The sequence below is a fragment of the Myotis daubentonii genome, chromosome 12 (assembly GCF_963259705.1).
Source record: "Myotis daubentonii chromosome 12, mMyoDau2.1, whole genome shotgun sequence".
In the NCBI taxonomy this organism is placed as follows: domain Eukaryota; kingdom Metazoa; phylum Chordata; class Mammalia; order Chiroptera; family Vespertilionidae; genus Myotis; species Myotis daubentonii.
In genome coordinates, this window is record NC_081851.1 from 24,363,245 (window position 1) to 24,378,718 (window position 15,474).

A 15,474-nucleotide genomic window follows, 5' to 3' on the forward strand; every position below is an offset into this window, starting at 1 on the left:
ATTTTACTAAGATAACAAGCCGCAGTAGTTGGAGATTACTAGGCATACAAGTAAACAGATGATAAGAACAGGAACCAAAAAGAGAAACAAACCAAACAAACCAACAAAGCAAGCTAGTAGGATTCTGCAATTATTATACATGGAGCTTAACACAACGATCTTAACCATGTTTAAGAAATAAATGACAAATCTGAAAATATTTTTTAGAATAGCAAACTATAAAAAATTGACAGATTTGAAAGTGTCAAACAGCACCTCTAGAACTATATAATAATAAATAAAATAAAATAGCCAATATTTGCACTTGACAACAGACAGCTCACATCAGAAGAGAGAATTAGAGAGTGACACCAGCAGGATGGAGGTGTAGGAATTTCTAGCATTTGTTTCCTCCCAGAAACATTAATTTGAACAACTATGCACATATGAAAATGCCATCACAGGAGCTAAGGATTCTAGGTGAGGGATTATAGAACCTGGATGGAGTACAGAATAAGAAAAATGCATTGAAGAGGTTAGGAAAGAGTTTCATAAAGCCTCCTTCATCCTCCCCCAAGCCAGGGCAGCCCACTGTGGAAAGAGATATGCTCTCTGTGTGGAAAAAAGGGTAACATGAGCACCCAATTTCCCCATAGACCCCAGCACCAGGCCTGCACCAGCACCAGGCTGGCCCCCTGACTCTCAGCCCACCACAACACCTAGCCAGCTTTCATTACCCCCCGGCTCCCACAAATCCAGACTCCCAGCACTCCCCAGTGCCAGTGATAGCGAACCTTTTGAGCTCGGCGTGTCAAAATTTTGAAAAACTCTAACTTAACTCTGGTGCCGTGTCACATATAGAAATATCCATAATTTTTTTTATATATTTGCAACCATAGTAAAAAAAAGATTTATATTTTTGATATTTATTTTATATATTTAAATGGCATTTAACAAAGAAAAATCAACCAAAAATATGCATAAAATGAACAAAAGCAGAAAAACAATGTACATTTAGGAAAAAATAATTATAAAAACAATGATAATCAAATGGTATGAAAACTAGAAATTAGTGACCTTTTTGGTGCTGAAGTTTGTCTGCTAATTCTGTGATTGCAGGTTCATACTTGGTGCAATTCAAGGCCAAGCAAGCGCCACTAACTTCATCTGTTAGCCTGTTTCTTTTGTTAATTTTAATATTATTTAATGCTGAGAACAAAGTCTCACAAAAATATGTTGATGGAAAAATTGTTAGCAAAGCCATCGCTAGATTTTTTATGTCACTAAAAGTGTCAGGTAATCTGTTCCAAGCACTCAAAATTCCTTGCTCGTAGTTGCACTCTTCTTCATTATTCAAATGATTTCGTTCCAGATTTTCAAGTTTCGACCTTAAGTCGACAAACACAAGTCCAAATGCTACCTTGGAAATCTGCAAGTTGCATCTCTAAATCGTCCATTTGCATCCATTGGAAATCCTTTAATTCCAAAGTACTGTAAACAGCTACATCTGGATACTTAATTATTTTAATGGTCTGTTCTAGGCTTCTAAATTGGTTGAATCTTTAGCTGAACTGTTCAAATAACGAGTTTACTATATTCTGGTACATAAGTATGGACTCCATTACACTCATTGCAGTGGCCTTCTCGAAATACTTTTTTATCCGAGGAAAATACTTATAAGTTTTAGTTTCAATATCTCACTTGAAAATTTTAAGTTTACTTTCAAAAGATTTGATGTATCCAAATATAACATCAATACTTTTGCCAAAACCTTGTAATTTTAAGTTCAGTTCATTCATATGAACAGAGAGATCTGTAAAAAACATCAAATTGCTGACCCACTTATGATCATTGATCTGAGGAAAGTTTGCCAGATCCTTATTCTCAATAAATACAGTAATTTCTTCAAAGCACTCCACAAATCGCTCAAGTACTTTACCCTCCCACTCCTGTCTCCTGACGAATATGGCTATCAAGTGCGTCCATTTGCCGAGTGCACCCGAACACACGGGAAGCTTACCCGAGGCACATGTTGACAATAACGAGGCCGTTTCCAGAATTGGGCATTTTGTCACTCGAGTTAAAATAAAATGTCATGAGTAAAGATTAATCTCTTTATAGTGCAATTCTTAACCTTTTTATATTAATGTCAATATTGGAACAATGTACCTTGGATGTTTTCACTATATATCTTTGCTACGCAACACCGACGTACATGTTTACATCCGGTTTTAGAATTGCATTATTGATCATGAGTAACGTGAGTAATAATATTACTTGAGTGATGCACAACTCTGGCCGTTGCAAGAGACAAATATTTGAATTATGGAATTTTTTGTCTCTGTCGATGCATGTCACCCAAAATGAGTCCGCGTGTCACCTCTGACACGCGTGTCATAGGTTCGCCATCACTACCCTAGTGCCAGGCTGACTCCTGGGGCCCCAGGCCCTCAGCCCACTCCAGTGCCAGGTCTGCATAGATTTAGGCTCTAAATTGGCTCCCACAGGCCCAGGCTCATGACCTTCCCCAGCACCAAGACAGCCTCAATGACCTCAGGCTCCAGGTAGGCTGCTATAGACATAAGCTCCCAACCCACCCAGCACCAGGTCAGCCCCCATAGCCCCAGCCTTTAGATCAGCTTTTATGGACCCAACCTCCAGGCTGGTCCCCCATGATACTCATGGATCCAGGCTCCAGGCCCACACCCAAGGTCTCAGACTCTAGGCTCACCTCAGTGTCAGAGTGGCCCTCATGGCCCCAGACTCCAGGCTAACTCCCACAAGCCCAGGTTCCCAGCCTGCCCCATTACAAGGCCAGTCTTTGTAAACCCAGATGCCAGCTCACTCCAGTAGTCCCCTGACACAACCTTTTGCAGCGGGGATTCTGGATCTGGAAAAGGGGTCACGCACAAACGAACACATTAGACGAACAATATAAATTTAGAAGGTATGGGGGCCAGGCGGAAAGCTTTTTCTAGTGGAGAGGCTCCCTGCAGTGCCAAGATAGCTCAGCGTTTGCAGAAGGTGAGGTTGGTCTAGATCTGGCTTACTTGCCCCCTCCCTGGCTCCAGGCAGGTTTCTTTCTTGTTGTGGTGTGTGACTAGAGTACTGGCATGGCATGTGCCATCTCATCACAGAATGTATAGTGGCTTTAATGTCCCTTTATTTGAGCCCCTGATTCTTTATGTCTGGGAGGGTCCTGAGATTCTGCATTTCTGACAAGCTGCCAGATGATGCCAATGCTCCTGGTCCATGGACCACACGTTGGATATCAAGGATGTTCACAACAAGGACAATTCCATCTGGTAATTTTCCTCTATGTGAACACTAACCAAGTTGAATGGTGAAAATGATGCCACAGGATTTGGGAAGGATTTGTGGGGCTGGGGTGTCTATGTTAGACCTTGACCTGAGTGGTGAAGAAGAGATATGAATGGACTAAGGCAGTGATTTTCAACCTCTTCCATCTCATGCCACACATAAACTGATTACTAAAATTCTGTGGCATATCAAAAAAATGTATATTTTTGCTGATCTGACAAAAATATATATATATTTCAGAGAGGAAGTGAGAGGGAGAGAAATGTCAATGATGGAGAGAACCATTGATTGGCTGCCTTCTGCACATCACCTGCTGGAACCTAGCCCCAAGCCCCGGGCATGTGCCTTGAATGGAATGAAACTGGGGACCCTTTAGTCTGCAGGCTGACGCTCTCTCCACTGAGACAAAATGGCTAGGACAAAAATGGGTATAATTTTTATTTATTCACACCAGATGGCTATTGTTCTGTTGGCTATTGTCATTTTTTAAATTTTATTTCACAATCTAATGGAAATGAAGTCAGTGCCCCTAAGAAAATAGGTATTGCATGTAATAAAAATTCTTATGTCTCACCAGTTCAAAATCTCTGGACTAAGAAATGAAATCCCAAGGCGGATCTAGTTTGGCTACCTGAAGAAAGAGGAAAGCGTTTATCTACAGACTTTATCCCCACGGAGTCCTTTTCTTGCAGAGAGAGAAGTTTTCTTCTTCATATTTGACACAATGTCCTTTCTCAGGGGACTCTATCCCTTGACTATAAAAGATGTCACCTCCATACTAGGGAGAGGTATGTATAGGCCTTGGGCTATTGGGTATCACCCCTAATGCCTCCTTCCAACCCCATCACTCTGGACTAAGTGCTGGCTACACAGAGCTCCGTGTGTTTAGAGGATGAAATGAGGAATCTGAAAGGACCCTCATGTGGTGTGAATGAGTTTGCGTTAATCCCAATGTGTCCTGAATGCTTGCTTCTTTGTGGCCAATGGCAGGACGCTGAACCCCTTCCCTCAAGATATCCAAGTGGGCCAGTCCTGTAGAGGGAGCACAGCGGTGATGTCCTAGGCTCCTTCTGAGAGCACGGAAGAGAGCTCATGCTGATGGCCACCTGGGGCGGCTCCTCTTCGTAGGCCCAGCTGGATTTTGAACCTTAGTTCTGACTCAGGGACACCTGCTGCACATTTACCTGCGGAGGCTTCATGATTTTACACTCCTGAGGAGGAGGCTGTGGGGCCACCCAGGACAAGAGTGTAATGGCCATTTATGGTTCCCTGCAGCCAGGATCCTGGGGAGGTTATAGGATGTGAACATGAGGGTGTCTTTATGTGGCCAGGTAGGCTGATGAAGTAGCTCAAAGGTGAAGACTAGGGTGATCCACTGCTGGTCACAGCCAGAAGGCTGGTAGAGGCAGTGTGGGGTCTGGTGACACATGTGGGTGCCTCACTAGGCCCGTTGCTCGGTGAGCTGTTACGTTTGGGGGTCTGCATAGTGTCCTCTAACCTGCACGGTCCAGCAAGGCACACTGCTGTCACGGAAGTCACCTGGCCCGATCACAGATGCCAAAGAACTTTGCCCAGGACACAAGTCTGAAAGTTGCAAAGCCACATTTGAACACACATCATCTATAATAATAAATGGTAATATGCTAATTAGACCAGACGTCTTCTGGACATCCTTCTGAACATCCTCCTAGCGGGGGCCGAGGCATAGGCCGTTAGGGGTGATCAGACTGTCAGGGGAGAGCTAAAGTTAGGAGCAATCAGGCCAGCAGAGGAGAGCAGTTAGGGGCGATCAGTCAGGCAGGCAGAGTGTTTAAGGGTGATCAGGCAGGCAGGCAGGTGAGTGGTTAGGAGCCAGCAGTCCCGGATTGCGAGAGGGATGTCCCGGATTACAGAGGGTGCAGGCTGGGCTGAGGGACCACCCCTGGATGCACAAATTTTATGCACCGGGCCTCTAGTTTGAATGTAAGTTTCTTGCTTTTGACACTAAACTGCTACCTTAGAGTGGATTGTTCCCAGGATAACGAGGGAACTCACTGAGGAGAGGATCTCAAGAAACTCAATGAAGGGAATTCTAGTGCTGGTCAGGGCTGTGGGCAACTGGGACAGGGAACCCTCTGAGAACCCCTGGCATGGTCCCACTGGAGGGAGGGGAGACTGGGACACTTACCTACCAGTCCCTCTCCTCTTGGTTCAGCAGCCTGGAGGGCTAAGGCTGACAGAGACTAGGCACACCACAGGGGCAGTGAACTCTGACAGCATTGCTCCAGCTTCCTACATGGAAGACACACTGTGCATCTGCTAGCTCAGAGCCTTGGAGCCTCTGAGCCAGGCTCCCTTCACCGCCAATCTAGAGAAGTGATCTACGGTCCACATGGGCAGGGTGCCAGGAGCTGGCCTGGTCAGGTGAGGTGCCCTGGAGTGGAGAAGCAGCTTGCATTCCTCCTCTGAGGACCTGGAGGACTGTACCCTGGCCTGTTTTTTCCTGGTGTGAGGCTGGCAGAGCATATGCTGCCGCTGGACCAGGAGCGGCAGAAGCTGCACAGTCTCAGGAGGCCCACCCCTGCCGCACCCACTGAGGGCTTCTGCTCTTAGGAATAACTTTGCTGTGCGTCATTTTGCAGCATCAGCATCTAGTCCTTGGCCCTGGGACAGTCCCCTACAGTTTCTTTCCTCAAACTCAAGGCTGATGACTAACTTCCTGGTTTTGCTCTTGAAGGTGTGGGCTGCCCTCCTTGTTCAGGCCTGGTTTGTGACCCTCCTATCACTTTAAGCATTTTTTTAAATTAGCTTTACACACGTGGGGAAGGAAGGTGGTTCTGCCTTGTGAGGGCCGCTCCATGCACTGGTGTCGCGGGCTCCTGCTGCCTGAGGCTCAGTGAGGCTTTCTGTGAGGAGAATGTCCGCTGCAGCGGCTATGACTTATCATACACCCTGAGCAAGGATTGCTGGGAAGGTGGTATCTTCCCAAACTCAGGTGTCTGCAGGCCTCAATGCTGGGAGGGGCTGTACAAATAGGGCCTCATGATTAGAAATCACTCTCCACACTTCAGTGCACGATGCTGGCACACAGCTCACTGAGAAGTAACCACCCCGTCCTGGCGGGGGCTCTGACATGGCCATGGGCTTCCCCGGAACTCACAAGCCGTAATTCCATAGGCCTCCCAGCCATTGAGAACACATTGATTTTGAAGACTTATCTTGTCTAACTTTTGATGGAACATGGGTCCTTCCCACATATCAGTGAACTTTGTTCTCTGCAATGTGGTTCCTCAGACATTTAACCCATGTAGTCTTTCCATCACATTTTTACTGGTCCCCAAGATTTGAAGAAAGATGTTGGGATACTATTTTTCCAAACATAGTGCTGACTCCCAGGGCCCATAGGCGTTGTCCAACCTCCTCCCCCTCTGCTGAGATCTGTCTCCAGCCTCTGAGTGACCACGTTGGTGTCAGAGATTATATTTCTTCCTGGCAACAGCACGACTTTCCCTGAGCTTTCATCTTTCAGGATTCCTACAAAATTGTAGAACTGCGTCTCTTCTGCTTTTCCATTGTCGGTCATTTCCCTAGAGTTGTGGACACGGAGGAGAGTGGAAGGGGCTCTATTAATAAGTCCACTAGAGTGATGGGCACTGACTTGGGTGCTCTTGGGCCAACTGGGGTATATGGCCTCCTGGGTACAAGGCTGGAACCATGCCAAGTTCTCCCCAGAAGTCCCTCCTCACACCTGGCATTGGCCAAGGAGCCAAGATGGGCCCAGAGTTCGCTCCAGTTGGAAACAAAGCAGCTAGTCTCCTCTACTTGTCTGAGAGGCTCTCCCAGGGCACTTCAGCCCTGACATGGGGTGGAAGAGCATCCTTAGTCCCTTACCACAACTCCCTTTTTCTCCTCCCAGTTTTCCTGTTACTCATGGGAACACTTCATTCAGTCCTTTGTATATTCAAATATTAATGAATTCTAATTATGGACCAGACACCATTACTGAAACAAAGCACATAGTTAATGAGACAGACAAGTGCCCTAGCCGGATGGAGTTGGCATGTAGGTGATAAGATCATATGTGCATTTTAATTTGCATCTCTCTGATGATCAGTGATGTTGAACACCTTTTCATGTGTCTATTGGCCATCTATATGTTCTCTTTGGAGAAGTGTCTATTGAGATCCTTTGCCTGTTTTTTTTCTTTTTTTCTTTTTTTAAATTGTGTTGTTTGTCTTCTTGGTGTTGAGTTGTATAAGTTTTTAATATTTTTTTGGAAATGAACCCCTTATCAGATGTATCAGATTCACCCATGCAGTGGGGTGAGATTTTATTTTGTTGATGGTTTATTTTGCTGTAAAAGTTTATATCACCTCATGCCTGTCTGAATGACTATCAATAAATCAATAAACAACAAGTGTGGCATGTGTGGAAGGCAACCAATAGATGTTTCTCTCTTAAAAAAAACACTTTTATTTTTAATGGAACTATCTTTTGACCCAGTGATCCCACTTCTGGGAATATATCTGAAACACAAAACACTAATTCAAAGGAATATATGCACTCTTATGTTCATTGCAGCATTATTTACAGTAGCCAAAATCTGGAAACAGCCCAAGTACCCATCAGTAGATGAATGGGTAAAAATGCTGTGATACATTTACATCTTGGAATACTACTTGGCCATAAAAATGAAGAAAGTCTAACCATTTGTGACAGCATGGATGCATCTGGAAATTATTACTCTGAGTGAAATAAGCCAGTCAGAAAAAGACAAATACCAACTGATCTCACTTATATGTGGAATCTAATCAACAAAATAATTTAACAAACAAAATAGAAACAGGAGGATAGATACACAGAACAGACTGATAGCTGTCAGTGGGGAGGGACTTGGTGAAAAAAGGTAAAGGGATTAAGCAAGAAAAAAAATATAGAGATATGACACATAGATACAGACAACAGTATGGTGATAGGGCAGCTGGAGCAGAGAGTTAAAGGGGCAGGGGCAGGACCAGGGGCAGGAACAGAGGTGGGCTATGCTGAGGGATTCAGTGACTACTCTGGGTGTGATGAAGCCATTGGAGAGTTCTGACAGGGGAGTGCTATGACCACACTATGTGGTGCTATGACCCTGATTTAGGCCGGTGGACATTTCACTCCTCGGGTGAGAACAGAGGCAGGGAGACCAGGGAGGCGCTATGGCAGTACTCTGGGGAGAGAGTTAACAGTGGATTTCAGAGAATAGAACTGAAGCCCATGGTTGTGAGTTTACATGGAGGCACATTTTGGCAGAGAAGGAGTAGGATTTTTTAACATTTAGGGCTGACAGACAATATTGGGCTTCAAGGGTAATGATTCCCTTCCATGCCATTGCTGAGGCCGAGTCTGATCCCGTCAGAGCTGGGAAGCCACAGGCCTCCCAGGTCCCTTCAGCCCACGATTCCCCTGCGTTGGACATAGTGCAGGTTTCAGCACCCACCATGGGCCACAGGCACACATCTCAGCTGCTGGAAGCACCACGCAGTGGTTAAGAACAGACACATCTGGCTTGTAACTTGATGATGTGATTTTGGGTAAGTCTTGTCATCTCTTAGGGTCTCTGTTTTTTGCATAAGAAGTAAAGATTAATGGCCACTCAAGGGTTGTTGTGAGGATTAAAAGATTAATCAGGTACTTCCCTTACCTTATCAACATGGAATAAACTCTGAATATTGCTTGTGTAAAACTCCTGAATGGTTTGAAGGAGGTGTGGCTCAGTCAGTGACATGTCACACCTCTGTCCCCAAGGCGGTCCCAAGGAATTTTTGATTACAAAGCACTGGCCTCATCCATGTTTCTTCACCATTGTTCCCGGGCTTCTGACCTGCTTTTGTCTCTCTGGGACCCCAGAACGGCCACACCTGTGTTGCCTTCCAGTCACCCAGTGACACTCAAGGGACCTCTGTGTCAGACCAGCCTTTTTGACAATGTGGCACACCCAGACCAGGAAATGACCCAGACCTTAAAAGCTCATTAGAAGGCCAGAGTTCCGGATCAGTTTTCTAAAGGAGCCCTTGCATGCGGTGGAGCCTAAGGTTGCGTTGGCCCAGGGACAAGAGCATCTCTTTGAGCAAAGGTAACTTCTGCTGCTCAGAAGCCACATAGTGGGCAGCTCTTTCAGGGCCCTGTCTAGCCTTGAGGAGCCTCTGAGGTTGAGGGACCCGGGGTCGAAGGCTTAGGGCATCAGAGGAGCTGGGCTGCTTCCACGAGTGTGGGTGGCTGCCTATTCCCTCTCTAGGGATAACTGTAGAATCAGGCACCGGGGGTCCTGAGGCAGGGAGGGTGGTGAACAACTGCTTCTTACTGTGGGGAGTCTGTGATCTTCTCAGGGAACTTCCTGCTGTCCTGACCAGAAGCCCAGAGACAGGTGTCCTGTGGCCTGGAGCCTGTGGATGTCCATGGCAGGGTCCTTAGAGTTGCCTGTTTGGGTGGGGAACTGGGGAGCTGGGGGCAGAGAGACAGGCTTGCTGCCAGTTACTTAGGATGCTCAGACTTGAAGTCAGGAGAACTGATGACTTACCAGCTGTGCAAGGCTAAACAGAGATGAACACACCCTCTCTAAACCCAGAAACTCATCCTAGAAGGTGCCTGGAGGTACTCTGGAACCTCCTAGCAACTCCAGATGTGGTAGGTAGAGAGTACCCCAGGGCTATCACTGCCTGGAGAGCCAGGACCATTCAGTCCCGACAGAGATGGGAGCTTCCACTTGGGGTTGTCTGGCCTGGTAACATGCTCTTCCCATCCTCAGTCTCACATGTGCAGCTGGGACAGGATCTCAGGGCAGCTTCCTCCAAACAATTTTTCCATCCATTTCCAGGGGAAGGGCAGGGCAATGAATAACATGTTTTTCTTCCCTCCTTCCTTCTCAAGGCCAGATGATGACAACCTCCTCGCCACCATCTGATCTGCCTTATGCTCTTCACAGAAAACCTAAAGACAAGGCGGACACCCCACTAAGTAAGTGGCAAATTATAAACCAGCATGGCGGTCTCCATCCTGCCTCCCCAAGGACAATAGGTCACCAGGTTCTCTCATTTGCTCAGCTACAGATGTATTTGCTAAAATACTCACATCATGAAAGCTGCACTTGAAAAATCTCAGAGCATTTAGTTCTCATCTTATGTGTGTTTAGAATTGTTTCCTTATTTTGATAAAGAGGGCATAGAAAAAAACAAACAACATACTGATGACCAATTTTAACATTTTTTGTGGCTTTTTTTAGTACTCAGAGACTGTCAATCAGAGAAGGACAAGTTACTAATACTCCTTGTAAATCTTTGGGGACCATGATTTCAGACAGTTTGATCCAGAAAACAGCCCCTGTCTTGGGTCCCCTCCCTTTCTCCTGAAAGCCACTCTTAGAACAGTAAATCTACCCTAGAAATTCATCAGCCAGTACAGTCACTCTCCCCCCCGCCCCAATCTGTGGAAGATATGTTTCAAGATCCTCAGCAGATGCCTGAACCCACAGATAGTACCAAACCCCATATACATATATTATGTTGTTTCCTACACATCACATCAGCACTTTACAGCTACTCTTTGACACATCTGAATTGCCAGCATCACTACTCTTATGCTCTGAGGTCATTGTTAAGTAAAATAAGGGTGACTGGAACACAAGCACTGTGATACCACAAGAGTAGATCTGATAACTCAGACGGTTATCAAGTGACTCCTGGGTGGGGACTGTATACAGTGAGGACACGCTGGACAAGGGGACAATTGACATCCCAGGTCGGATGGAGTGGGTGATGGGAGGTCCCATCACAACTTTAGAACGGTATGCATTTTAAAACTTATGAATTATTTATTTCTGCAATTTTCCTTTTAATATTTTCTGACCACAGTTGACTGTGGGTAACTGAAATCGAGGGAAGTAAAACAGTGAATAGGAAGGGGAGGGTGGGAAAACCACTGTATTACAGATGCAGCCCAAGTCCTGAAAGTTGATAGTAACCTCCCGTGTGCTTTGTGCTTTTTCCCCCCCGACACCTGGCAGGGGTGAAACATCCAGGAACCTTTAGTATTCGTGATCCTCAACAGATGGTGTGGGTGCTGGAGGGAGAGTCTTTAATCGCAGTTCCTTCTAGCAAAAAAGTCAAACCTGGTGAGTGACAATGTTTGCCTCTTAAAGGGATACCACCTCCACAGGGTATGGGGCTGACCTGTATGAGCTTGGCTGTGGCCTCTCCTACTTCTGGGCACCAGCTCAGTGTCCACAGGAGGGCAAGAAGGACAAGGCGGTTCCCTCCCACAAAGGAAACCCTGTACCTAGAAACGAGGAATGAGGGATGGGCAGTTCTCCTTGGCCAAAAAAAATGTCGACAAGAAGGGGTTGTCCATTCAGTCAGGCTGCTTTTCCTTGGAGCTTCTCTCCTTTAAATGTCATCCATTGCTACCCATGTCCTCAGATTAAATTACTTCACCTTCCACCACCAAACTGCACACTCTTCTAGCTTGGTGTCCTCTCCTCTGGTAACAGGAGAATATGTCTTCCCCCTATCAAGAGTCAACCATGCCTCAATGAAGCTGTGGGAAGAAGTCAGTGCAACTCAGCTCTTTCCCTCCCCCTAGGATTCAGTGTTCAATCTCATCCCTCTGTCCCCTGCATATCCCACCTTGGTCTATCTATTGGGTCTTTTCTGTCACTGACAAACATGCTCTTATATAATATTTCCAAGCTTAATACTAAAAAGCTCTTCTTGATGCCCACATTTCATTCCTACCATTGTTGTTTTCCTATATACAACGCACCATGCTATATGCCAACCACAGCCAAATTCCATGGAAGCGTTGACTACACAACCTGTCTCCATTTTCCCTGCTGCTCATGCTTACATCATGTGAAAGAAACCTGAGCGGGCGGCTGAGGCCAGTGTGATGAGCCCATGGTGCCTTGTGAATCTCAAGGTCATGCCAACTGTCATCTAAGTGAAGGAAGCCACAGGATATATAGAAGGAGCTCAGTCCTAGCCCGTTTGGCTCAGTGGATAGAGAGTAAGTCCACTGACTGAAAGGTTCCAGGTTCAATTCAGGTCAAGGGCATGTACCTCAGTTGAAGGCTCGATCTCCGGCCTTGGTCAGGGCATGTGTGGGAGGCACACAATCTATGTGTCTCTCTCATATCAATGTTTCTCTATCTGTGTCTCTCCTCCCTCCCACCCTCTCTAAAAATCAATAGGAAAATACCCTTGGGTGAGGATTAACAAAGAAAAAGGTGCTCCTTCCAGCTGAGTGAGTCCCCCTTAAAGGACATTCTTGGAAATCCCACACTACACTTCCACTTAGAGCTCAGGGGCTACAACTTAAGGTCTGGTCAAAGTTCGCTGAAGTGTGGTGGCGAATTTTATCTTTACTTTGGGGCAACTGGGCTCTGATAGGAAGGAAGGAAAAAGGTATTGGGTTTCTACTACCCATCTCTGATGGAGCAGTTCTACCCCCTGGCTAATTGGGGGAGCCTTCTGGGCAGACCTGGCTGGTCAGCATGGGTCTGGGAGGAGCAGCAGAGTGTTGGCAGGACCGGCCTTGCTGCCTCCTGGAGCTGATGTCTGTCTCCATCTCCCTATTTCCAGCTACAGTTTTCTCAGTGCCATGCACAGACCCGGACATCTCTAATGAAAAAGGCAGTCCGATATACCTGGGAGTCAAGGAAGATCTCTGTCTGTTCTGTGCAGAAATTGAGGGCCGGCCTGCTTTGCAGCTTAAGGTGAGTGGTTGTGCAGCTAATGAGAGAAGTCCTGTGACTTTTAATTTAATTTAATATATTACTGAGTAAGAATAACATTTTTCAACCTTGGATTATTCATTGTAAGGAAACTTGACTTAGATAGTCCCCAAGCCAATACCTACTCCCTTTGGAATGGGTGCAACACTTACTTTAATGTCAGGGCATCCTCTGAATGCCAGAAAGGACACCACAAAGGCATTTCAGGAAGGCCAGGACTGCAGCTTCTCCATTCCTCGTCCTCTTCAACTGCCTCCCAGAAACCCTCTGAGATGTCGGGCACTCCCATGTGAGCTCAGGCCACGGCACACAGAGCAGGGAAGGGCAGATTGTGAGTCTGGATGCTGCAGATTTCATGTCTGTGGTGCCTGCACTGAAAGCAGTGTTTACAGTCATGAAGCTCATCCTTCTGCTGTGACAGACGCTGCAATGTGCAAACCCACTGGAGACTGGGAATCTCATGAGACTTGTCAGAACCTGTGGGTGGGTGCCTAGCAGGAGCACCCACGACACAATGAGCCCCACTCTGTTCTGGGTAAGATGGTGTTGTCTCAAAGAATCGGAAGTCCCTGGTGTTGTGTGATAACAGGGGCAGCCGAGCTGTTGGGAACCGAAGCGGTGCCTGTGCTGACACCTGGCATCCTCCTCTCATCAGCCATGCTCCTCCCTGTGGGGAAAGCAGTCACTCCTGAGGCTGAGTTAGTTGAGCTCCCTCCTCCCAGTAACCCTCTCTGATAGGCCTCTTTCTGCTCCTAGAAGGAAAGCTTAATGAAACTATACGAGGAGAAGAAGGCGCAGAAGTCCTTTCTCTTTCTGCGTGGCATAGAGGGCTCCACCTCCACCTTCCAGTCCGTCGCCTGCCTCGGCTGGTTCATCGCCACTTCCTCGCAGGCGGGGCAGCCTGTCACCCTCACCAACGACAGGGGCAAAACTTACAACACCAACTTCTATTTCAGTTCTTTGTAGCCTGGGCTGTGGGTGGCTGATTCTGGGACAGAGAACCTCTAGGTCATGGTCCACCTCACCCCTGTCAGAATGGCTATCCTCAACAAATCAACAAACGACAAGTGCTGGCGAGGATTCGGAAAAAAAGGAACCCTATTTCACTGCTGGTGGGAATGTATACTGGTGCAGCCACTGTGGAGAACAGTATGGAGTTTCCTGAAAAAATTAAAAATGGAAATTCCATTTGACCAAGTAATCCCACTTTTGGAATATATCCAAAAAAAACAGGAACACCAATCAGAAAGGATATATGCACCCCTATGTTCATAGCAGCACAATTTACAATAGCTAAGATTTGTTAACAGCCTAAATGCCCATCAGTAGATGAGTGGATTAGAAAACTGTGGTACATCTACATGATGGACTACTACGCTGCTTTAAAAAAGATGGAACTCTTACCATTTGCAACAGCATGGATGGAACTTGAGAGCATTATGTTAAGTGAAATAAGCCAGTCAGAGAAAGAAAAACACCACATGATCTCACTCATTTATGGATAATAAAGAACATTATAAATTGATGAACAAAAATAGATACAAAGGCAAAGAAGCATCGAACAGACTGTCACACTACCGCGGGAAGGCTGGGGCTGGTGCCGGGGGGTGGTGGTGGCGGTAAGAGATCAACCGAAGGACTTGTATGCATGCATCTAAGCATAACCAATGGACGCAAGACACTTGGGAAGGGGTGGTGGTGGGGGTAGGGGAAGGGATGCCGGGGAAAGGTCAATGGGGAAAAAAAGAAGACATATGTACTACTATTTGTAATACTTTAAACAATAAAATAATTTTTTTTAAATTCAAGAATAAATGCATTAAAAGTAAAAAAAAAAAAATAGATCACTGAGCACTGATGTCCATCCACAGCCCACCTCATGCTCAGCACCCAAAGTCACCTCTTCTAGACATGCACTGGCACACCACGCCTCCCAATGGAGTGTTGTTCCAGTATCGATCCTGAAAGTCACTTTTTATTCTTTCCTGATATTGTCCTATTATCCACTTTGCTGTCAAGTCAAGTTAGGTCAACATCCCAAATGCTCCTTGTATATAACCCTATCCTGTTCCTCCCGCCAACCCATGGCCTAGAGATGTGAATTGCAAACATTTTTCTTCATACCACTCTTACAATACAAATACTATTTATTAATTTTATTCATGTTCATTATAGATATTGGAAATTTACTCCCAAAGAGAAATGTAAAGGATAAGATAAATATGAAATAAAAATTTTACATGTTCATACTCATGATGAATTCACAATACTATCTATATCAGTGATGGCAAACCTATGACACGCATGTCAGAGGTGACACGCGAACTCATTTTTTTGGTTGATTTTTCTTTGTTAAATGGCATTTAAATATATAAAATAAATATCAAAAATATAAATCTTTGTTTTACTATGGTTGCAAATATCAA

At 45.8% G+C, this 15,474-nt stretch overlaps 1 protein-coding gene across 1 annotated transcript; it reads left to right on the forward strand.

Moving 5' to 3' along the window:
* The first annotated feature begins 9,316 nt into the window (after positions 1–9,316).
* Positions 9,317–14,098, forward strand: LOC132213782 (interleukin-36 beta-like). Its single transcript, XM_059660712.1, has 5 exons — positions 9,317–9,397; positions 10,192–10,278; positions 11,324–11,431; positions 12,897–13,030; positions 13,805–14,098. The coding sequence occupies exons 1-5, from the start codon at positions 9,340–9,342 to the stop codon at positions 14,012–14,014; spliced, it is 597 nt and encodes a 198-aa protein (XP_059516695.1). The 5' UTR covers positions 9,317–9,339; the 3' UTR covers positions 14,015–14,098.
* The last annotated feature ends 1,376 nt before the right edge of the window (positions 14,099–15,474 follow it).

Bases quoted from the DNA above. Each gene is read 5' to 3' on its own strand.
- LOC132213782 (XM_059660712.1), top strand. From the start codon at position 9,340: ATGCGGTGGAGCCTAAGGTTGCGTTGGCCCAGGGACAAGAGCATCTCT. The intron at 10,279-11,323 runs GTAAGTGGCAAA...GACACCTGGCAG, and splicing joins CAAGGCGGACACCCCACTAA to GGGTGAAACATCCAGGAACC. The intron at 13,031-13,804 runs GTGAGTGGTTGT...TTCTGCTCCTAG, and splicing joins GGCCTGCTTTGCAGCTTAAG to AAGGAAAGCTTAATGAAACT.